Raw genomic sequence first — 23,793 nt, forward strand, 5'->3', positions numbered from 1 at the left:
TTTCCAGCAGTACGCGCTGGTGCTCATGGGAAATGTAGTGTTCTTTCTGGTAAAGCACTACCGCTTTTGTCCAAAGGAGCCGCCAAACTCAACAAAAGCTGAAAGTTACATTGTGCTGCTTTAACTTATCATGAAATACTTTAAAAACGAACTTGGCTTGCTCGGTTTCATCATAGACTCAGTCATGGTAAACTGAACCCGAGCAAACTTGTCGTTCGATCTCTAGGATTATATCTTTGTGTGTAATTGTACATATTATGTAACTATATTAATGTAAATTTGTAAATAATACAGATCATTCTACCTCTGTGAAGATTATGTAAATAAATAAGATTAGCAGAAAAAGAAAGTAAATTTCTGTCTGGTAGATTATTTCTTTGTTGTAATGATGCTTCTTGGCAATAAATCTTGAAAAGCCTGTTTATTTCCTGTTTAAATGGCGCCACATTTGTAAGGAACATGCAGTTGTGGGATGGGCGGCAGAGCTCAGTATGTGGCTTATGTCCATGAAAAATTTGCCAAATCTTCTCAGCCAATGCCAAACAACTTATTTTGCTGTTGTTATTGATTCTTGTCCCTCTGTGCACTGAAACCTGAACATGTGGAGGAATGTTGTGTTCACCTATGAGACCAGACTCTGCCCATGCCTGTTGGATCATACAGTCAAAGTATGGAGAAGATGGGGAGAATGTTCTGCTGATTGCTGCACCGAAACTGTAACATCTTTTGGTGGAGGTTGTGTGATGGTGTGACTGGAAAAACCAGGCTCGTCAACATTGGTGGTGATCTCAATGCAGAGAGATTCTGCAACCAGCAGCAATCCCACATCTCCACAGTCTGGGACCAAACTCTATCCTCACAGATGACAACGCTCGCCCCGGCAAAGCAGGTTTATCAGAGACTTCCTCCAGAATCTGGGAGTGGAGAGGATTGTGTGGCTTGCCAGCAGCCGTGACCTCAACCCCACAGGAGACTTGTGGGATCAGCGTGGGCGTGCTGCTCGTGTCACAGTGACCCACACAACCACGTTGGCTGACTTGCGACAGAATGGGGTGCCGTCCCACATCAGCGTGTGGCCCGGCTGGTGATCTGCACGAGGCCAGGCCAGGCTGTTGTGGCTGTGTCTGGTTCTCCTTGCCAAGACTCAAACTACAATCATCCAACCCACCAAACAAGTTTTAGTGGGTTTTTCATGTGTGCAACTCACATACTGATTTCTGCTGCTCATCCCACAAATGCATGTTCCTTACAAACGTGGCACCAGGGTTTCCAGCGGTATAAGATTCATCGCCGAAAAGCTTCGTTACAACAAAGAAATAATCCACGAACAGAAATGTCCTTACTTTTTCTGTCAAGTTTAGATCACAACAATGATTTAAAAGATAATTTAATGGGGTGTTTGTTTGTTTTTCTTGAACACACACACAAGTGTGTGTGTGTGCGTGTGTGTGTGTGTGTGTGTGTGTGTGTGTGTGTTTTTATTGGGTTCTTTGATTTTTGTTCAAAAGATTTGATTTCGGGGAAAGTTAAAAAGATAAAGTTGGAGAAAACCAGCACTATATATCTATTATCATTTTAATACAATGTAAAAATGCGTATATCTTTAGGGAAACAATTACAAATGATCAGCATATTGTTTAAAATGGGGTAAAAGTGGGATATACTTAATCACGGAGCTGAGGAGTTATGTTTACTTGTGCGGGGCTCTGAAATGTGTCATTCAAACCCGAGATAGCAGCGTTCAGCAGGAAAAACACATAGCAACCTCACATTTCTCGTTAATGATTAATGAATTTCGGACTTCAATCTCTATTCATATCCATTTCCTACAGTTGTAACCTGATTTTTTTTTTTAACAAAAGTTTAGAAGGGTTTCTGCAGAGACTTGTTGGTCTCCAGTAGAAAATATGTGACTGCTGGCAGGACCACAATCCAACAAACCTTCACATACCTCCCACACTACGCAGTCAGGCTTTTTAGAGGACAAAGGGTGAATGCTTGAAATGTGAAGATAAATACAATAAATAAAACATGTATTAGCACTTCACTGCTCAAAAGCTCAGAGTACACATATAAAAAAAGGTGTTCTGAGTGTTTATACAAACAGTCAGAGCTGGAATGAACTTGAGACCGACTCAGCCGACTCTCAGAGCGTTTCAAACGTTCACCTTGCCTGAGTTGCACAAAGGCATGACTGAACATGTAAACGCTGCTGCAGAACCAGGTGTGGCTCAACGACAAACAGCTGAGACTCAAGGAGAGTGATCTGCACTGAAAGAGTTAAATCTAATCGTCATGTTAGTGCACTTGAACCCACGCACCGAGAAGGAAAAGGTAAGTGAACCCCCAGGCTATTAAACAACAAAAGTTAAATGGGACCTATTATGAAAAACAGGTTTTCTCTTGCTTTAACATATATAAAGTGGTCTCCCCTCGGGCTGCCAACTCAGAGAAGGAGGAAAGCAACCAAATTCTGCAGTGTCTGTACAGCCGCCTGGATGACCCGTTCAGTGTGATGTGGCTTCTACGAGCGGTTCAGATTCTGCTCCCTTTCGTTACGTAACCAAAATGTAAACCACGCCCACAACTAAACACTGTGTCCTAACTGCATGAGAGCGTCCGACTATCGCGTCGCACTGCGTGACATCGGACGCTCTCTGTCCATCTCCCTCCAGCCAGCTGCCACTTTAATGAAGTTTTTGTAGTGAAATGAGGAGGTATCATAGAGATAACTTCTCATTTCAACTAACTGGATCAGCCTTTCCTCATCCCTGACTGTTTCCTACAGGGCTTTCAACCGGCTTTCAACGCGAGCGACAGGAAGAAAATAGAAGCAGGGCGTCCGAATAATGTTCAGCTCAAAACAGCGCGCTGCATCGCTCGCGGCCAGTTAGGACAGTCCAATAATAAATAAAGCAAATGGTTGGATGGAATTGATTTTGTCGCCGACGCTCGCTCGCATCGCATGCAGTTAGGACATGGTTTAACTCCACCGGCCGGAGCTTTCGCCATTTTTTCGTAGCAGTGTATCGCGTCATTCAGGCAGCCAATCAGCACAGAGCCTCATTATCATAGCCTCCCCGCCCACTCAGAATCCCACATAGATAAGGAGGTTAGAGAATGGGAAGATAAAGACATGGTTTAGAGGCTGAATTTCTAATTTATTTAGCAAAAACAATCAAAAGCGTGTTTTTAAGACAGCCAAGGCCTGTTTAAAATAGGTATTAGATGCCATAATAGGTCCCCTTTAACTGGGATCAATAGTTTGCTCACACGGAGTCCAAATATTTTAAGTTTGCTGTCCTTTAGCTTCTTTGCTAATGGGAATAATGCTTGGCAAGATGGAGATCTCTGAAGACAGAAAGAAGAGCATTTGATCTGCTTTGATCTGCACAAGGCTGGAAAGGGATAGAAGGAAATCTTCAAGTGTTTAGCCATTCATCAACCCACAGTTAGACTAAATGTCTACATATAGAGACAATTAGAGGTGAGGACCCAGCCAAGGTGACTCCAAGGCCAGAATGAGGTAAACAAGAACCTACGAGTAATGAATGTTTGAAGACAAACACCTCTGTTCACGATCTCCACCGTCTGTATGTCGATGCAGGGTGTCGCGAGGTCATGGAAGAACATCAAGGATGAAAACACTACTCCCCTAAAGTTCAGGAGGAATACTTATCACTGTGATGGAGCAAAAAGAGCATACTTACCAACATTATAGCATCATCCCTGTCGTGAAATATGGTGGAAGGAGCACAATAGTTTGGGCTTGTTTCACTGACTCTGGTCCTGAGGCACTTGACATCAAAGAGGGGGAAATTATTCCTCAAGTTTGCCAAAATATCTTACTGGATATTGTCAGAATGGCTTAAAACTGTGGCTCAGTAGAAGCTGGCTGTGCAGAGCCACATCTTTCCTATTGGTTAATGACTAACAAGAAATATGTTGATAACTGATTAATTAATGAGGTCACTAAGAAACAAAAAAGCTGAATTTAGATTTGCCATAAAGACCCTAAGAATGAAATTGGAAACACGTTTTTCGCCTTAGAAACCAAAGGAGACAGAAGAACTACTAATAGTTTCTGATCAGTGGTGGATGTTGGATACTTTGGAGTATGAGGCCATCAAGGGGCCACATTTCTCTCAGTGACGTGACGTGCATGTATGTTTTAATAGCCAAATAATTTATGTAAATTAGAGTAGAAGTCTACCTTAAATACTGAGGGTGATCAAACAGCACCAGAAGGATATGGATTGGCATTAGTTGTTAAACTAACAAGTATGTTACTGCTAACTAACAGTGTTTGTCTGACTTGAGTTGAGTGACAGTTGTGAGTATATGTTCTGTCACACATAACATGGTGATTTGTGTTTCAACAAAAAACAAAAAATGCGTTTGCTGTAAATCCCATGTTTTCCAAAACGTCGGATTAGCTGTTGCAGCTGCTTGCCTTTGTTCCATCCATCATCCTGTTTTTTTTTATTCTCATCAAATTATGGAATCATTTTTCAAAATGTTTCAAAATATGCCTATTTGTGGAAAAAATATGTAGTATTTGAGTTACATAAAAGCTTGTTATTTGTTTTCTTCCTAATTGTCCTTGTGGTCAAGAACCCCCAACACAAAAATGGTTTGGCCGCTGATTAAAATTTGATGTTATTTCATTTAATTCAACCATTAGAATGGTCAAAATGTCCGGTCAGCACAAGTCCGGTGCTCAGAAAAAAAGAGAAAAGAGAAGAAGAAAATAGAGGCAATCTTAGATTATTTTGTCCGGGGCCCCGGCAAGACTGTCAGCTGACCTGGCAACAGTTCCCTGATAATAAGCAAACAGTTCTATGTACATGTATGACTTGATGTGAAAAAATAAGACAGAACTGTAATAAACTCTAAAGTTAGCTGAGTGTTTCAATTGTTGACATGAGTATAGTAACCATGTCGGATTCTCAAGTCAGAGTAGATTTCTTTGACTTTTTGAGTTGAACGTTGGCTTCAAAGGGGCCGCTCCATTTTAAAACTTGAAATCCTGAAATTCTAACTTCAGAGTTCAAATGCACTCCAGTTCTCCCTCAAAACCTTTTTCTCCTTCCATAAGCTCATTGAAGTTGTTATTTGGCGCATTAGTGCTGCTAACTGTTTGGACATGGATTCACATCCAACTGAGCTCGTTCTCAGACAAAGAGTGGGCGCGGGGTGACATAACTTGGGATGTTCAGTGGGCCAATCAGATCTTATTTTTGGAGCCCTTCGCCCCTGTGGTACCGCCCCTAGAACCACCTGTGATCTGGTTGAGGCTCATATTTACATTCTCTGTGTTCTCGGGTTGCCCTGGTCCTTGGAAAATGACAAGTTGGGACCAGTTTGATAAGCCATCACTGGTTGGAACAGGAAATATTGCTGATTTACTGGCATAAATTGTGAAAAGTTTCTTCATTTGACTGTAAATACAGTTTTTAAAAACCTTTCTATTGGAAGATGTGGCCCGAATTTTGTATCTTTGTGCTGCTTAGAAGTCTCCAAATAGTGATCAGTGAAGCAGTGGTCTAAACAATGCAATAAAACCATCCGTTATTTAGTAAGCATTACAGGAAATCAAGAAGAACTGTTTTCTCAGAATACGGCATCTGTTGAAATTAATTTCTCTGAACCTGCGTTCACTTCCTGAATCTGGTCATTTGATGCCACCTGAACCGAAGCCGTTGGGACCTGCAGGCAGCAGGTGTTGAGGCATCGCCAGCCTCTATCAACCACTTACTCTCAATGAGTGGATGGTGGAGGCTTAGACTGAGAACAGCTCAGTTATTAGTCATACACAAATGTACCAAGTGACTCCTCTGACAACAGGAGCTAAATGCAGACTGTGCTTCCTTTAGTGGTTTCTGACGTGAAGATGTTTTGAAGCTTCCAGCTTTGGTAACATCCGCCTGTACAGCCTGTGCACCTCTGCAAGAGGTTTGGTTTTGGTTGTCAACGGAAGTGAAAGCTGTGCCTTGGTAAATGGTGCAACAAAGCTTTTAAAGGTCTTAACTTTAGCTGGAGTACTTGTCAATGGACATGGCAATTTAAAGCTTTTTAAGAGAATTTCCTTTGAGCTATTTTGGGGGGGGAATTGAGAAAAAAAAGTCCATGTAATAAAGACTGATTCAATTGTTCCTTAACTGCTTTGAACAGCTAATGAAATGTGTTTTCTTTGTAGTTTAAAAAAACCCCTTGCTGACAAGTTGAGCATGAGTTAGTCTCCTTAAAAAACAAAATAAAGGATTAGTCATTGTAACAATGGGAATACGATCCGGACAGGCTTTTTACCTACATGTAAATCTTCCTCTGTAGCTAAGTAAACATGGCTTTGTAAAGCAAATCATCTGCTATTGTACACTGGACGTGTAACAGACTAAAAGCAGGTTCGACAGGTGGGCGGATTAACTTTGACCAAGCATTCGTCAACATTTCAGAAAACAAAGACTTCATTTTGGAGCTTACTGCCATTCTGAACTATTTCAAGTCCAAAGTTTTAAATGAAACCTTTGAAGCCAACGTTCCGACTCAAAAAGTCGGAGAAAGAAGAGAAAGGATGTAGTTTTTCGATCCCAAGAAGTGAGGAACTCACGTCAGTTTTACAATTGCTGTAATTTCCATATTTAGTGTTGTAAAAGGGCGTTGACGGCCTCAGTCAACAGCAGACGGAAGTGACTGAGGCCAAAGTACGTTAAAAGAAATGTGCTGAAAAGAAATCTCACCACCAGATCAAATTTAAGAGTACAAGTCACATATTTTACTTCTCTCCCCCCCCAAGTGACAGACATCCACCGGATACATTTATTGTAATTTGATGCCAGATCTCACACATTTCTGGGGTTTTGCAACACTTGAATTTCACATGAACAGCTAAGATGTTGCAATATCTTCTCTTTAATGTTCCCTTATCTTTGCACTGATAACACAACGGACAGCTCCACACGTAACTGAAAAAACTTATAAAACAACAATAACCATAAAAGGACACGTAAGAGCTACAAATGTTTTAAAATACAAAACAAGAGAAAATAAAATACATGTTTTAGCTGTTGTACACATACAGTCAAATGGCACTCGATCACATTTGTAAACTAATATCACATTTAAAAGATGAAAACTTGATTCCTTTTTGGACGGAAATTAAAAGGTTTTCAGTGCAGCTAAAGAAAAAGAAAGAAAACAGAACATGATGGGAGTGAAAGACATAAGTGAAGAAAAAAGAACTGATACTGAGGATGTGTCTGTCTCAGAGAAAACTCTGATTACACATTTAGACTCCAGTTTCCTTCCTCCTTTGCGATCCTTGTGACTTCTGGTCCAGTCTGGTCTTGGAGAGTTTCTGAGGCCTGAGTTTGGGGCGGGCGGCGGGTTGAGAGTTCTCGTCTGCCTTCTCATCGCGGATGGAAGCGGGGGAGCGGCATTTGGCCCTGACGGACGTCTCCGGGTGACACATGGCTGGAGCCCCCTGCTGTTGGGACATGGCTGTGCGGAGACAGTTGAGCCACTGCTGCTTGTGGTAGACGTCGCTGACGTGCAGCGTGTGGGACTGGCCGTGGGACGGATCCACGGAGCTCACACGGAAAACGTTCTTTGCTGCGGATACACAGAATACAGAGAAACAGTCGGCCTGTGTTACATTGTTTCGTCTTTACAAAAATGTCCCAAGTTTACATTTAGGATTTTTTTCTAAGTAGCTTTGGCAGAAATCATTAACCTGCTTGTACACTCAGCGCTTAAAAAAACTGAATTTGGGACACTAACTTACAGTCACTCACACTTCCCTAAACTCATCCACTCTCAATTTAAATTGCTTATTATTTTTGTCGGACAAGAATGTTTAGGTTTTTTAAATACCTGACATGTTTCGGCGATTCCTTTCGCCTTCATCAGAGTCCATGTAAAGCCATGGACAAAGTTATTTTATTATATCATCCACTCCCACTTATACTCTATTATATTATTGATTTGAGTGTTTTTTATTTTTTCTTTATTTTATTTTTTTTATTTCGGTCCATTTGGATACAACATTAAAAAAAGGTCCAATATTTTAAGTGGCACCGAAAAGGTATAGGCTGAAGCCAAGGCTTATTATGCCTACCCTTTTATGAACCTCGACTCAGGAGGTTTTATACAAAACAAAACAAATAATTTGGGTCCAAACATGGAAAAAGAATGGATATATTGGACAAGTAACAAGTAAGCAAAGACAAAAAAAACAAAGACGAAAACAAAACTAAAAAACATACTATAAATTGCAAGAAGTGATAAATTAAGTGGTTCTTGGCAAGAACAGCGCGGAGAGCAGAGGTTAAGAGTAGGGTCTACTATTATCTATCTACTTCTATTATTTTTTATTTGTGAAACTTGAGGTTCCAACATCAAAGACCTTTACCGTTTATCTGAGACGTAACAAAGTAAATCTTGAGTCTTGCTAAGTAGATTGCTTCCCCTGTCAGTGAACAGGTAAACTGCATTGTGAAGTGAAACGCCGTACTTTATTGTTCACCTGTACTCATTCACTTGTTTTACACGATGACTCATGCAGGACTGTCCCTGAGCAAATAATGTGTATAATAACTTGGATCAACAAGTACTACTCCCAAAGTGACAAAGGTTACTCTTCCATGTTCCTGCTGTACTGGCTGGCATGTCAGAGGTCTTTTGTTAACGCTAGTGTAATTGTCGCTCTGCTTATGTCACGTTATCGGGTCCACACCTGTTTAATGGCACCCAGAGGCCCTGACCTCCAGAAGTCAAAGTGGAATCTATTAATTATTAACACCAAAGAGAAAAAGAGTTAAGATGGCTGGCCAGTCTACAACACAATGTAATTACAAGGTAATGTGATGCTATATAATTATAATATAATTCACTAACTCAACAATATGCACATATTCATACCTGTTTAGTGAATACAGATTTTATTTTACTTTTTTTTTTCATTGCTTGCCATTACATTATGTCTGTGGTCAAGGGGACACTGAACAATCAAAGGTTTCATGCAGACTAGAAAATCTTGCAATAAAGAAATAGTGCCAACAGCTAAACTGAAAATATATGAACATTTAACCAAAGGTGCCAGAGAATTTATCTAAAAATGTAACTGATTTATTGAAAACCAAAACATGTAGATATGAACCTGCCACTGAAGAAATAGAGCAAAGTAATGAGACTACTTTGCAAATTTCCCCTCTGTGGGACTATTAAAGGATTATCTTATCTTATCTTAATTCAGATCATAAGACATTTCTGTCCCTATGAAATATCAGGGTGTGTATATATATATATATATATATATATATATATATATATATATATATATATATATATGTACACACACACACACATATATATGTGTTACTTGTACTCTTGTTGTGCTGCAGTGTACAGACTTGCGACTTACGGACAGTCTGTGTTGACGGACCAAGCGAAGGAAAGCCAGCCTGTTAAGTGTGTTTTTATGTCCTGTATGATGTGGAAAGTGCTAAATGGCCCTCTGTGGATGATTTGAATTTCACATATCAGAGTCCATTACGAATGTTAGCAGTCATTTCACAGCGGCAAAGTACTTACTTAGTTAGATAAGACGACATTAATAGTTCAGGCTGCATAACACAGAAAAATTAAAGAGCTCAAGCATTTCAATTATCTTCCTTTATGAAACCACAAACTAGTGTGGTTCCTCTGGAGTCAACTTTGACTCAGCTTTGGTGAACCAGACTTGTTAACAAAAAAAAACATCCAAAATGGCAGGCAGTGGAGCAGGAATGGCGTTGATTTTGATTTCAGTTTTGCAGTAAAAACATGTTGATCCAAGGTGTTATGAGCAAATCTGCAGCCATCATATTTGAAAGCTCCTGTATGAGTAATCAGATAAACCCCCCGTCCTGTTTGCAGGGTTCTGTGTATTCTGCACCAGTGGAAAAGAACTGGACCCATTTCACGAGAAAGACTTTTGGGGAAGTTGATTGGTACGTGTGGGCGGGTTACAGTTTGACCACGATTAAAAGATTGACTTCTGTTTCAAAGTTTGTGATAATGCTTCTTTTTTTCTGTTTGACATGTCTGTTGACATTTATACCTTATAAAATGAGCGACAACAAGATGTACCGTTTGTCACCTTTGCTTAAACAGTAAGAAAACTGTTTTATGAAAAGTCTGGACTAACTGGGTTTGTATGTGTGCAATGCTGAGCTTTTGAAAGAAAAAAAAAGTGAAGTGAATAAAAGGTACAAACAGAGCGGCGGCATCAGGAATAAAAGCCTGAATTAACACCGACTGCCCTGTGGTTACCTTGGCTTTGACATGTGCACCATCAAGTCAACCAGGGGCAAGCAGAAATATAAACAAGCTCAGGTCGACTGTTGACGTCCTTCATTATCCTTCCCACTCACAGCTAAGGCAAGTTCAGAGTCATAAAACTAATCAAAACGAATAAAAACCTCAGGGCCGCAGAGACTGTTGATGTTTTTAAAAAGAGGCTCAAGACCCATCTCTTTAATCAGGCTTTTAACTGACTCATTTAACTCTTTAAAATGTTTTATGCTCACCCCTATTTTTATTGGATCTTACTACTCTGTTTTATATTAATCTTTAGTTTATCCTGTTTTATCATATTTTATTTTCATTGTCTTATCTCAATGTTATATCTAAATGTTTTAGTCGTTATTTATGGTCTATTTTATACTATACTTTATACTTTTTCTACTGTCTTATTCTTTTAGTATGTAATGTCTTGCTTTCTAGACATACTTTTAGGATTTTATGTTATGTTATACTTTTTAAACTCTTTTAGTGTATCTTATCCTGCTTTCTTGTAGCTTTTAGCTCCAGTGTTTCCTCATGGGGAGCCTCCATGCTGGGAGTGACTCTGGCCTGCAGGGGGTGGTTCTGGCCTGGATGGTTGTGGAGCTCTGCACCACGGCTTCACCGCGGTGGTGTGGACTCCTCTATCTGTCCGGGCCGGGATGGTCTCTGTGGGCCCCCCCCCCCCTTGTAGCTGCGGGCTATGAGAACTCCTGGCGTGGACGGCTCCCTGTTACCGTTTCCTCACCTGGATCCTCAGTGCTCAGCCATGTCTACACCGTGTGTCTGCGTGTGTGTCTGTGTGTGTAACTTGGGTGAATTGTGGTGTGTTTATGTCTGTCTGTGTGTGTGCGGGGAGGGGGGAGGGGCGGGTCCATGTACTTTGCGGCCATCCGTTTTTTGTTTTGAAATGACAAAATAAAAATAGAGAAATAATCAAAAATAATCAGTTTCCCATCTTTTTTTTTGATAATAAAAAACGGAAAACGGATCGTTATCCATTATCCGTTATCCAATTTCATTGATGTGTTTGAAAATCAAAATTGGGAGTGGAAAACTCTTTTCTCTATTTCCTATTCGTTTCCAATGATACTGAAAACAAGGATTGGACAAATGGGGGGATTGCACATGCGCAGTAATAAATGAAGAAAGTTGTTCATCAGATTGAAAATTAACAGTTTTAGATTTTTTTTAATGTTGAAACAGAAAATAAATCAAATACGAAACCTGGGAGTGAAACATGAGTTTAATCTGTAATCTGTCTTCACTCCGTCATGAAACTGCAGTGATGTTGTGACAGTCCGTTCAACTGCAGCGTCAAAAAAATTGCAGCGTCCAATCAATAACATGTACGGACTCTAACATACTGCCCCCCCCCGTTGGAAACGAATAGGAAATAGAGAAAGGAGTTTTCCACTCGCTGTTTTAATTCCCAATTTCGATGTTCAAACACATCAATGAAATCGGATAACGGATAATGGATAATGGATAACGATCCGTTTTCCGTTTTTTATTATCAAAACAAAAGATGGGAAACAGATTATTTCTCTATTTTTATTTTGTCATTTCAAAACAAAAAACGGATGGCCGCGAAGTACACGGACCGGGGCAGGGCATTAATACGTTTTATGTTTATTTGTTTTATGTAAAGCACTTTGTGTTGCATTTTATGTATGAAAGGTGCTTTATAAATAAAGTTTGATTTGATTTGAAAAAAAATAAAAAATACATCTAAATGTCTGTGATCTCAAAGCCAAATGGTAATTATGAAAATACACTTAGGGAAAAACAAATTAATGTTTTTCTGGTAATATTTTAATGACAAAAAAAGTCACTAAAGTCTCCTTTGGACCAGGGCGATGTCTTACGATTTGTTTGTGTAACTAATAGTTCAAAATATTTCATATTTATACTGATGGAAAAATCATGTTTTTACTGACTTTAACACTTTCAGCAGGTGCTTTTCTCTACTCTATACGTTTTTATTATTAGATATAACTTTCTTTCAAATCAAAAAACACTTCTATATCTATGTAGAAGAGCCACCGCTGCAAATATTTGCGGAAGAAAGAAAGAAACGCAAACATGGATTTAGGCATGAAACTGTGCAGGAAAACCAGCCTTAAGTGTTCAGGAGGAGAACGTCTCAACTCACCTTTCTCTCCGTTGGTGAAAGCCCCCCTGAAGGATCCCCCCAAGCGGACCTCTCCATCCTGTAGGTCCTCCAGCGCCAGGTCAGACACGGGGATGGGCTGTCGATACACCTGGAAGCAGCTCCTGTCGTTGCGCGTCACCGGTCGCGTCAGCACCAGCAGCTCAGAGAAGAGGAACACATGCAGCCTCTGGAACAGCAACAGGGTATAAAACTCAGCTTCAAATGTCACACAGATGATGTAGATACTCAATTTTTGCTGCAGGAGAATGGAAATAATAAGAAAAACCAGAATACGCACCGAACCGCTCTTGGTCCGCAGCTCGCCGTGACATAGTAGCGCCTTGCAGTTATCGATAAGAGGGTCCCGCTGCTTATCATCCAGAAACTCCAGTTTGTCGATGTAATACTGGCACTCAGACTCCCCTTTTCTCAGGTTGATATCAGACAGAATGTCCTGGATTATAAGGATCTGGATAATAAAAAGTGGAACTATTTACATATACAGCATCAAAAAGTAAAATGTGCTTTAAAGTGAACACGTCTGTGAGTTAAGAGGTGTGTGTCGCGTGGAGATGACCTACAGCTCTCTCCAGACTGGCCACGTCGGGGTGATCGGGAGGAGTGTGTCTGAGGATCTCTCGCAGCAGCAGAGGGTATTTCACCAGGCGGGAACGCGGGATGTCCAGGAAGCTCCAGAGGTCCAACTTCCTGCTGAAGGGGGACTCCAGACATCGCTGCAGGAAGTCCTGGACCCGTTTATCCTGCTTCTTCTGATCCAGCAGGGCTTTGGCTGCAAGCTGGTTGCTGCAGTAGTTTTTGTAGGCGTTCAGACCAGGCAGCTGAGAATACATGGCATCATTAATGTAGTTTTTTTTTTTTTTTTTTTTTATTGATCTTTTTAGGAAAAAACAACGTACAATGACAACATGGACACATACAATCAAAGACACGAACTATGCATCGTACATTGTCCCATCTTTTTTTTTTTCTTTTTAAACACACAGAACCCAACCAAGAACAGAGTCTCTGTAGAGTTAAACAAAAAATAAACAGATGAGCAACAAATGATCGATGGAGGAGAGCAATGGATGAGCAAATGCGGCATACAGAAACAAATGCAGTGGTAAATGCAAATGCCCATCACTAATATCTCATTAAAAGGAAATAATAAATAAAACACCAAATGCAACATTAACAATAATCAAAACAAATAAATAAATGAAAGAAATGAAAAGAAAATTAAGGTAAGGGGGAGGGATCAGTCGGTGGGTAGAGTCTTCAACGAGTTAAAGTAATCCATGAAAGATTGCCATTTACGAACAAATTTAGCTGAGTTGCCCTTTACTGAATATCTCACCTTTTCAGATTTTAGAAAAAACATAACATCACTAAGCCAAAGAGCAATAGACGCGACTTGGGGGATTTCCATGAAAGTAGGATACGATGTCTAGCTAAAAGAGATGTGAAAGCCAATACTTCTGAATAAGAATAAGAATAATAAAATTTAAAAATAAAATTCTGGAAATTTCCCCTCTGGGGGACTATTAAAGGATTTCTTATTCTTATTCTTATCGACTGTACGGAGCTGATATGTGAGGAGTCAACCGAGAGTCCGAATATTGCTAAGAGAGGGGCCATAACAACATTTTTCACCAGAACTTTAGACATGATCACAGAATAGTCACTCCATTAATGTAGTTTTAAACACACTGAACTTGATGAACTATATGTTTGCGTTGATTAATGTTGAACTGCTTTCACAAATACAATTGGCTGAAGGAATTTTTGGATTTATTATCAATGGAAAAGGCAACCGCAATCCTCAAAGATAATGAAAATGATCAATTTGCCCCTTGGACTGTCATTAGACAACAGTTGAGAATAATGTAATAATAATATGACCCGTTTTGTTGGTCACATGCTTATTTTATTTTAATTCTTCTTCTTTTAGAGCTGGACCTGAACTGACGCTAGAGGCACCATCATTCTTAAAGTTTATCTGTACTAACCCTTCCCCCCACCCCCTTGTCTTTTTTTTTTTTTTGATTATGTGAAATGTGGTGTTGTTAACCTTTTTTTTTAATTTATTGTCCCTGTCTTCATTTTGAAAAATAAAAATTATAAATAATAAAAAAATAAATAAAAATTGAACAAAACATTACATTTAACTTGAGAATCCAACTGTCAGGTAACTCTTTTTTTAATAACTTCCGAACTTCCAGTAGCATTGACTGTACACATACCCAGTCGATGACGATCTGTCCGATCTGAGCCACCGTTCCATCAGGACCAGTTCCCTCCGTCAGCTTCATCATTAACTCTGCAGATAAAGAAACTTGCCACGGTCAAACATGGACCGAAAAAAAGAACTGGACAAACTGTGACATCACTCACAGGATTATCAGATCAGAATCAGAATCAGAAAGAAGTTTACTGCCAAGTAGCCCAGCTGCAGTCGTCTATTTTGAATGACTAAAAAGCGGTGCTAGCCCAGTGCTAAAGCAGTACCAAATAAGTTCTACAACGAACTGGCTTGCTTTTCCACTGGCCGGAGGGCATCGGAGAGCCAGGACCCTACGTGACATATTACGTGACCGAAGCGGAAGCAGGAAATCCGTAAAATGAGCACAAAATTCCTCAGAACAACAACAACAACAAAGGAAAGCAACTTTCGGTAAATGCAAAACGCTCATCCTGGCCTAAGCTATTGTTTGGAGTTCAGAATAGACTTCATGCAACTTTTGGCCATCAACATCCTGGTAGCCCCCCAACTCTGGTGACGACCGGAGAGCAAGGACACAACTTGCTCCGTTACTGCTTCAGGTGAGATTTCATGCTTTGACTCTTTGTTGTTGTAACTGAACTAAACTAAACTCACAAATGTTGTCTAAATATGGCGGTTGCATGTTTTTTAGGTTGGTTACGATGATCATGCCCCCCGCCCATGACATAGCGGCTCTTGCATCTGGCCCAGTAAAGCTTTGGGACCAATGTAGCGTAAGGTTTTGTGGCTGCTTTTCGCAGCTTTCACAGCCAGTGGTGGAAAAGCAGAAACACTGGTGCCAAGTCTGGGACTAGCCCAGAACTAGCACCAGAACCGCTTTGGTTGAAAAGCCCTACAGTATTTAAGGATTGTGTGTTGGCGGCAGCTGAACCCGTTTATTATTATGCTGATGATACGCAGCTGTATTTGTCTATGAAGCCAGATGAAACAGAACCATTTCAGGAGATCAAGGACTGGATTTCCACAAATTTTTTGTTTCTAAATTCAAATAAAACTGAGGTTATTGTTTCTGGTCCAAAGTATTTAGGAGGGGATAAGACTGTGTTGCGATGCCCTCCAGTACAACTGTGAGAAGCCTTGGTGTTATTTTCGATCAGGATTTGTCGTTTAAACCATATATTAATAAAGTATATCTCCGTAATATCACAAAGATTAGGAGAATCCTCTCGCAGAGTGATGTTGAAAGACTAATTCACACATTTTTAGCTAAGATTACTGTAATGTGATATTAACAGGTGTCCAAGTAATTCTCTGAATATCCTCCAGCTGATCCAAAATGCAGCAGCGCGAGTGCTGACAGGAATCAGCAGGAGAGACCACATCTCTCCAGTGTTAGCTTCACTTCATTGGCTCCCTGTAAAACTCAGAATCCAACTTAAGATATTATTACCTGCGTATAAAGCCCAAAACGGCCTAGCTCCGCAATATTTGCAAGACCTGATAGTTCCTTATGTTCCTAACAGAGCTCTCCGTTCTCCGAGTGCAGGTTTACTTGTAGTTCCTAGAGCAGTGGTCTTCAACCCTGGTCCTCGGGACCCCCTGTCCTGATGTTTTACATGTTGCCTTGCATCATCACACCTGATTCTAATTAACGGTCGTCACCAGCTTGTCACCAAGGTCTGGACAGCTCTGTTGTTGACACAGCTCCTCGTATCACGATGTGCTGAAGCAGGGTAGCATCTAAAACATGCAGGACAGGGGTCCTTAGGGTCCTGAGGACCAGGGTTGAAGACCCCTGCCCTAGAGTATCCAAATGTAGATTTGGAGGGTGGGCGTTCTGCTATCAGGAACCGTTACTATCAAACCAATTTCCAGTTTGGCTTAAGGAGGCTGACACCACCTCCACCTTTAAAACCAAAATTAAAACATTTGTGTTTAGTAAAGCCTCTAGTTAGTGTAGTGAGTCAGTAGATATAGCTGCAGCTGCAGGACAAGACTAGAGCAGCTGGTCTTAAACAGAGCTTCATCCTATGCTGCTGTAGACCGACTGTACGCTGCAGGGAGACACCAACATGATCCACTGAGAGGTGCTCCTCACCCCTTCTTCTCTCCTCCTCTTCTGTTCCCTTTTCTTCAGATCAACCCACAGTTGTTATTATTAACATTCTTATTAACATTCAATTAATAAGAATTACCGGTATCTCATCACCATAATTGTTCTCCGTTGTTCTTGTAGTTTGTTGTGCTGGTGAGCCTCCCCTTTTTCTCTTCTGTGCATTAGGGATGGGCGGTATGGACAAAAACATTTATCACGATAATTTCTGGCATTTATCCCAATAACGATAAAAAAAATACCAATACAAAAAGTGTCATCAACGGGAATATTTCTTTCTTTCTTTCTTTCTTTCTTTCTTTCTTTCTTTCTTTCTTTCTTTCTTTCTTTCTTTCTTTCTTTCTTTCTTTCTTTCTTTCTTTCTTTCTTTCTTTCTTTCTTTCTTTCTTTCTTTCTTTCTTTCTTTCTTTCATGCTCATTTCTTTCTCTTTCTTTCTTTCATGCTCATTTCTTTCTCTTTCTTTCTTTCATGCTCATTTCTTTCTTTCTTTCTTTCTTTCTTTCTTTCTTTCTTTCTTTCTTTCAGGCTCATTTCTTTATTTCTTTCTTTCTTTCAGGCTCATTTCTTTCTTTCTTTCTTTCTTTCAGGCTAATTTCCTCAATTTATCGTTTTTACCGTGAGATGACAAATTCTTACCGTGGGGAATTTTTTTGACGGTTTATCGTGAACGGTAAAATATCACCCATCCCTACTGTGCATGTTTGCAGACCAGAGCTTCAGGAGCTGCATCCTGACCTGCAGTACCGCCCTCTGATCATCCCAGTGTCTGATGTCTAAATCTGTTCATATAGTCATCCCTGTAGTGGACCAGTTAGCCATTGTGTCTGTGTCTTTCCTTTCTCTGTTCTTCATTCTCTCTGTCTGTTTTCTCTTTTCCTGCTCTGCCCAGCTGGCCTCCGACAGGAGGGTCCCCCCTTATGATCCAGGTCCTGCTCAAGGTTTCTTCCCTCCTAATGGGGAATTTTTCTTGCCATTGTTGGGCTTAAGGTTTTTCTCCCACTAGGAGAGTTGTTACCCACCATTTTTTTATGTAATCATTGCGCAGTGGTCATGTTCTGGGTCTCTGGAAAGCGCCTAGAGACAACTACTATTGTAATAGACGCTATATAAATAAAATTGGATTGAATTGAACACCATATGTGCAGGGTTGCTTTATTGAATCTTGGTTAATCAAAAACTGAGGGGAGCGAACAAGCCTGGTGACTGGTTGGAACATGCCCATCTCCCCTCAGTCACCACAAATTATCTATTTTAGTTTGGCTTAGCTCCAGATACCGTTACTTTACATTAATTCTGTTCAAACCTGTCCACCCATGATCATTTCTGATGTCGCTGCTGCTTAACTAAACTCCATATAAGATTGATTACGCTCTCCAGGCGCTTAATCCAAATGTTAGATATCAAGTTTACCAAAAATGTATAATTTTATCTGATGAGATAACTTTTTTTGTGTTTATTTCAAGTGGAAAGTTGGACATTTTAATATAAATCATCGATGAACATTGACCGACATTAGAGGAACTGCATTTATTCAGCTGCTTTAAACTATAAACTATCATTACACTTATTACCATTATGGCAAGAGATTAGGATCTTAACATTAAACAGGATTTAAAACAGTGTGAACATAAAGTGGTTAGCACCAGCTTACCCTCATGGAGGGGGATGTATGCGTCCAGGTCCCCGAAGATGTGAGCCAGTTCCTCCTCGGTCATGATGGAGAGCTTGAGCATGGGGTCGTGGTATGCCTGCATGTGGAAAATGCAGTGAACATGATTGCAAAAAAAAAAAAAAAAAGTCAGTCGACGGAAGGTCAATGTTCATTTTTGTCTTTTTAAATGTAAAAGTAAATCTCCCAACCTTTCGTGCAAGTTGAAGATCCTCAATGAGGTCCTGCTCTCCTCTGAAAAGTTCATAAATTGCCTGGAGAGTACATTATAAAGAAGTAGTTAGTTTTTTGTCTCTCAAATGTGATTTTTCATGCACATACAAAAAAAACAAAAAAACAGTGAACCTCCTGACCTCTTGTCTCTTGATCTCTTTAGTGGAGAAGGTGCTCTTCTGATGGACGTCCAGCGTCTCAGACCACAGCGTGCTGTTCCTGCGTTTAGTGGGAGTCGGACCTGGAGCCTTGCTGCCAGTTTTGAGAATTGTTCCAGGGGACTTGTTATCGCCTCGTAATGACATCGACTGGAAAACGTACACAAAACATTTACACATATTTCAGGAAAACAGAAACTCTGCTGAATTTGAGGCCATGTGTTGCAACGGCTCAGTTTGTACCTGGATGGTCTGACCGAACCGCCGCACTGCTCCACTCTTTGAAGGAGATATCAGGTTGACGAGGGATGAAACTTTGGCCAGCGGTCTCACACGCTTGTTATTTGGTTCCTGTGAAGTGGAAAAATGTCAGTTCTATCCGAACTACACAAACTTAAACCTCCTTAAACTGTAAGAAGTTCTGGTTATGTATGAAATGTCAAGAAAAAAAATCCCAAAACATTCAGGTAAATAGTTAGGCAATTCTAAATTTGAATACTTTTTAAGGACATCGTTTAGAGATTATTGTTCTGAGGATGTGTGAAAAAGTTCCAAAAAACTAAAACTATAAATAATTCAACCTCAAAGTATTTTTTTTCTTCTGAATTTACATTTACAGATCTCGACAGAAACAGACAGCATGAGGAAAAACCCTCTATATTTGCTGGTTTCTATTTTCTTTTTTGATGCTTTCAGATACAGTATTTTCAATGGGGTTTAAAGGGGTCCCATTGTGAGAAAACAAACAACTTTCTATAGTTTAGAGCATTTGTTGTTCCTCTGAAGAACCCTAAGTTGTACAAAGCTCTAACGCGAGTTTTGAAAGACACCATAGAGAAAAGGGAACTGACCCGACCTAAAAAAAGAGCTGCTGTTACCAGATCTATGGAAACAAGTCGCCAAGCGAGCTGTCATGCTGCATCTCTTAGATATTCTGACAGAGTATTGCCGCAGGCATTAAGAGATCAAGAAATATCAACTTTTGAAAAAATAAAATAAAAATAATAACCAACATAAGGTTATTAATATGTCTTTCTCAACTCTGTGACCTGGGATTTTTTAGGATTTAGTGTATGCTCTGGCACTGAAGTGGCTGGCGCAGTTGCCTCCCAGGCAGAAGGTCGCCTGCTACGTGAGTATCTCCCTGTGTCAGAAAGGGCATCCAGCAGAAAACAAGCCAAAACATGAAGCTCCGCCAAGGGAGGGACATAGCTGAAACGGGATTAATTACATCTTCCAGGAATAACTCCGGGACAAAATATTAATTTTACGTCCCGGGAAGTACTATGATAACAGAGCTTCAGTTTATTCGCTGAGGCATCATTGCTGTTTTTCATAAAACAAAAGAGTCAACAGAGCATCTCAAAGAAAACAAAAGGTCTTTGATGCAACGTTTATCAGCTGCTGCAGTAGGAAAGCATCCCCACAACAGTAGAGTCACCCCACCAGGCTATTAAAGTTTGTTGCTCCCCAATGACAAAACTTATTAATTAAGCGACTAGATCACTCTCACTAATGTACTGAAATCGGCCCCGAATTTATCATTAGCTCCCACAACAAGAGACTGATTATGCTGTAGGATAAGGTGGCTCAGAGTTTCTGTGGCGACGCTTTCCTCAGAGAGAGGGTGATTGTGCAGGTTTAAGGGATAGCAGGATTATCCTGAGCTCATAACAAATGAGAACACTCACGGCTGTTTGTGATGAGACCTGAGTCATGCAGATTAAAGTTTACTGTCAGGATACGCACAAGGGTGCTCACTAGACCTGCAGCGTACTGAGAGGAGGCCTTCTCACCTTGAGGTCGAAGCTGGACAGACTCACTGTGTCGTCATCTTTTTCTTTGCGTTTTCTTTTCTGCAGAAACAGAAAAGACACATCTCACATTCAGAAACATGCTGAAAGCCACATTTTTTAATTGTTGTTAAGCATAACAGTGTTTTAAGGTTAACTCACTAGACTGAAATCCCACGGAGTCCCGGGCGTTAGAAAGGTGAAGGAGCTGCCTCTCTGAAGTGGAGGTCTACAAGAAATTATACATTTTCAGGCCTTGTACACTGAAAACAAGTTTTTAAATCCACGTTACTGTGTTGTATAACATCAGCAAGTCAAATGTATCTAAAAGTGAAAGGAAAAGAAAAAAAAAAGGACCTTTTTTCATCACCGTATTAACATCAGCTGCAGGGCTAACCAGAGGTCATATCAGTCTGAGTGCTATTTTCAGCACATTTTTATCTGAGTTACGTCCTCTTATTTTTATTAAACGTGACAGCTGCTGCAGGATGACTGAGGAGTGTTCGTTCTTAAAACCATTTAAGGAGCTGTGCTGCTCTGTGCCACCGCAGGAAATAAAAAGTCAATTACATTTACAAAACCAATAAGCTACAAGAGTGTCATGACTCCCAGAGGCTGTTTCAAGCCCATCAACACACACTTGTGCATAACCTTCCACTTGTGCTCATCACATGAGGACACAAGTACATTTTGTTCTGGTAAATGCTTGCAGCATTTAAGGCACTGAGATGTAAAACACAGGAGGCAGCTGGGAATGCAGGAATTTAATCAATACGTTTATTATTATTATCATCATTATTTTACATTATAAAGTCTGGTGCCCAACATGGTACCAACCAAACAATCTTTAAACTGTCTCATGAAAAAGTGATGTGGTGTTTGGTTGAGCTGCCATGAAATGTATTATGATTGAATGGTTTTGTGTCACAGAGGGACCTTCTTGGACCACCTACAGTTTTAAATGTCCAGTGAGTATCTCTTTGTTCAGGGAGAACAACATCTTTTTTTTTTTTTCAACCAAGCATCATTTTTTATTTCATTTATTACAAACCTGTCACTGATGTGAAAAGAAGGAAAAGACAGAAAGGAAAATATTTTCTTAACTAAATCTGGAGCAATTGTGCAAACTTGTGAAATCAAGCAGACATTTATCTTATGGGCATTTTTTTGAAAAACAGCGACAGAATCGGCTGGTAAACTAAGACATGGTTTTAATTAATCTTTTTTTTTTTTTTGGGGGGGGGGGGCTTTCTGTTGTTTTAGATGGTGAAAACTGGTTCCTCTGTGGTATTTATTTAAAGTACTCCCTTATTTACAAGACTGATGGTGCTGTGATTGCAAGGTCAATTCAAAAAGGTCAATTCACTTCAAAATCCCCTTTTTTTTGCTTTTGCATTCTAATCCCAATCAGATATATTAAAACTCCACATTCACTTCATTTCGTTAAACCAACTTACCCAACCCTACTGTTAACTTAAATACAGTCTGCAGTATTTTCATGTTATAATAAATGTAATAACTTAATAACTGTTATATCTTTTGTAAGACAGTTGGTCAAGCTTATCAGGTAGTCTAAATAACACTAAGTATTCATAGTTTACATGTTTTAGATTGAATGTTACAATTCATACAATTACTGTCCCCTCAGGGATCAATAAAGTTTTTTTTGAATTTGAATTAAATGTGAAATATCCTCTACAGGCTAATCAATGAATAAATATATTGTCACACAAGAATGAATTATATTTTTCTTTTAGATACACTTGGACTTAGAAATTAAACGTCTTTATCCGTGAACAGTGGTATATTACGCTCCAGTTACTCCTTAACAACGCAAGCAGGGAATCACATGATTAGATCCATAAAGAAAATTGCTGTGAACGTGACCTAAACCAGTAAATTCCGAGCTGCACCTGAAGGCACCGTTTACCAGTTATTACCAGCCATGCTCGACGTGTCGTAATAAAGTTGTTAATACCGAAATATATCGCCCAGGACAGGCAAATGATGAAAGTTTCCCCCACTCTGCACATATACATACTTCTTGGAGTTGTTTCTCAGCAGGATTTGAGGAGAGTTTTCTGCAGCGCTGGTAATAGAAATCCTCGATGAAGTCCTGCGGAGACTGCGCCTATTGTTTTCCAGTGTCTTTCCGTCAACATCTTCATTTTCTTTCATTTTGCGGAAGGCTTCGTTGTGAAATTACGTGTTCCGAAACGTAATTTAGGGCTCACAACTAAAAACGGGAATCCAGACGCATGAAATGTGGCTCAAAGTAAACAAAGAGAGCAGGAGACAAGAGGAATGACAACCCACTGGACACCCACTATGGCGGAAGTTTGAATATGGCGGATTTTTCGAGATGGACCAATCAGGAGAGAGCTCCGAGCTGCGCTGCCATGGTAACGGAAGGTGGGAGGAGCCAATAGTTGTAAGGGACTTGAATGCAACAAATATTAATTAACGTCCTATCAGAAAGTTACACAGTAGCTGACTGCCTTAAATTGATAATTCAGCGAGAAACATATCCAAATCTCTCTAATCTTGATGAAAACTAACAATTCAGATAACATGTTTACGACAAGTGTTTTTAATTACAATGTGCATTTTATTTCAGTAATCGGCATTAAGTTATATACCATGTCCACCTCATACTGCTGCACCTTTCAGTTTTTTTTAATTGTATATATGTTAATACGTGTCACATTTGTTTATTTACTGTTTCCTATTTTTAAATCTGGGTACAGTGAGCGAAATAACCGGAGTCAAATTCCTTGTTATAGGCAATATTCAAACTTGGCCAATAAAGCTGATTTTGATATTATCAACCTGATCATTTAAATGGATTTAAACTCAAATGCATCAGTTGGTTATAAACACTGCTAAAATAAATAAAGGGAACACAAAAAATAAGAAATCCCAGATCTGAATAAATTAAATATTCTTATTAAATACTTTGTTCTTTACATACAGTAGTTCAATGTGCTGACAACAAAAAACACACAAAAATGATCAATGGAAATCAAATTTAGTAATCCATAGAGGTCTGGATTTGGAGTTACACTCAAAATTAAAGTGATTGAAAACCCTACAGGCTGATCCAACTTTGATGTAATGTCCTTAAAATACATCAAAATGAGGCTC

The 23,793-nt window shown here is 39.8% G+C and overlaps 1 protein-coding gene across 1 annotated transcript; it reads right to left on the minus strand.

Annotated features, from left to right (window-relative positions):
• Positions 1-6,766: 6,766 nt before the first annotated feature.
• Positions 6,767-22,972, minus strand: LOC133443787 (neuroepithelial cell-transforming gene 1 protein-like). Its single transcript, XM_061721011.1, has 12 exons — positions 22,691-22,972; positions 20,812-20,878; positions 20,653-20,712; positions 19,100-19,207; positions 18,839-19,006; positions 18,677-18,739; positions 18,468-18,564; positions 14,722-14,798; positions 13,060-13,317; positions 12,777-12,947; positions 12,479-12,665; positions 6,767-7,611 (listed from the first exon to the last, which is right to left on the minus strand). Exons 1-12 carry the CDS (start codon positions 22,825-22,827, stop codon positions 7,289-7,291), a joined length of 1,716 nt encoding a protein of 571 aa, XP_061576995.1. The 5' UTR covers positions 22,828-22,972; the 3' UTR covers positions 6,767-7,288.
• Positions 22,973-23,793: the final 821 nt, after the last annotated feature.

The sequence above is a fragment of the Cololabis saira genome, chromosome 5 (genome assembly GCF_033807715.1).
Source record: "Cololabis saira isolate AMF1-May2022 chromosome 5, fColSai1.1, whole genome shotgun sequence".
NCBI classification, from domain to species: Eukaryota; Metazoa; Chordata; class Actinopteri; order Beloniformes; family Belonidae; genus Cololabis; species Cololabis saira.

Bases quoted from the DNA above. Each gene is read 5' to 3' on its own strand.
- LOC133443787 (XM_061721011.1), bottom strand. From the start codon at position 22,827: ATGAAAGAAAATGAAGATGTTGACGGAAAGACACTGGAAAACAATAGG. The intron at 19,007-19,099 runs GTACAAACTGAG...TACGTTTTCCAG, and splicing joins GGTTCGGTCAGACCATCCAG to TCGATGTCATTACGAGGCGA. The intron at 12,666-12,776 runs GTGCGTATTCTG...TTGCTGTTCCAG, and splicing joins TGCGGACCAAGAGCGGTTCG to AGGCTGCATGTGTTCCTCTT.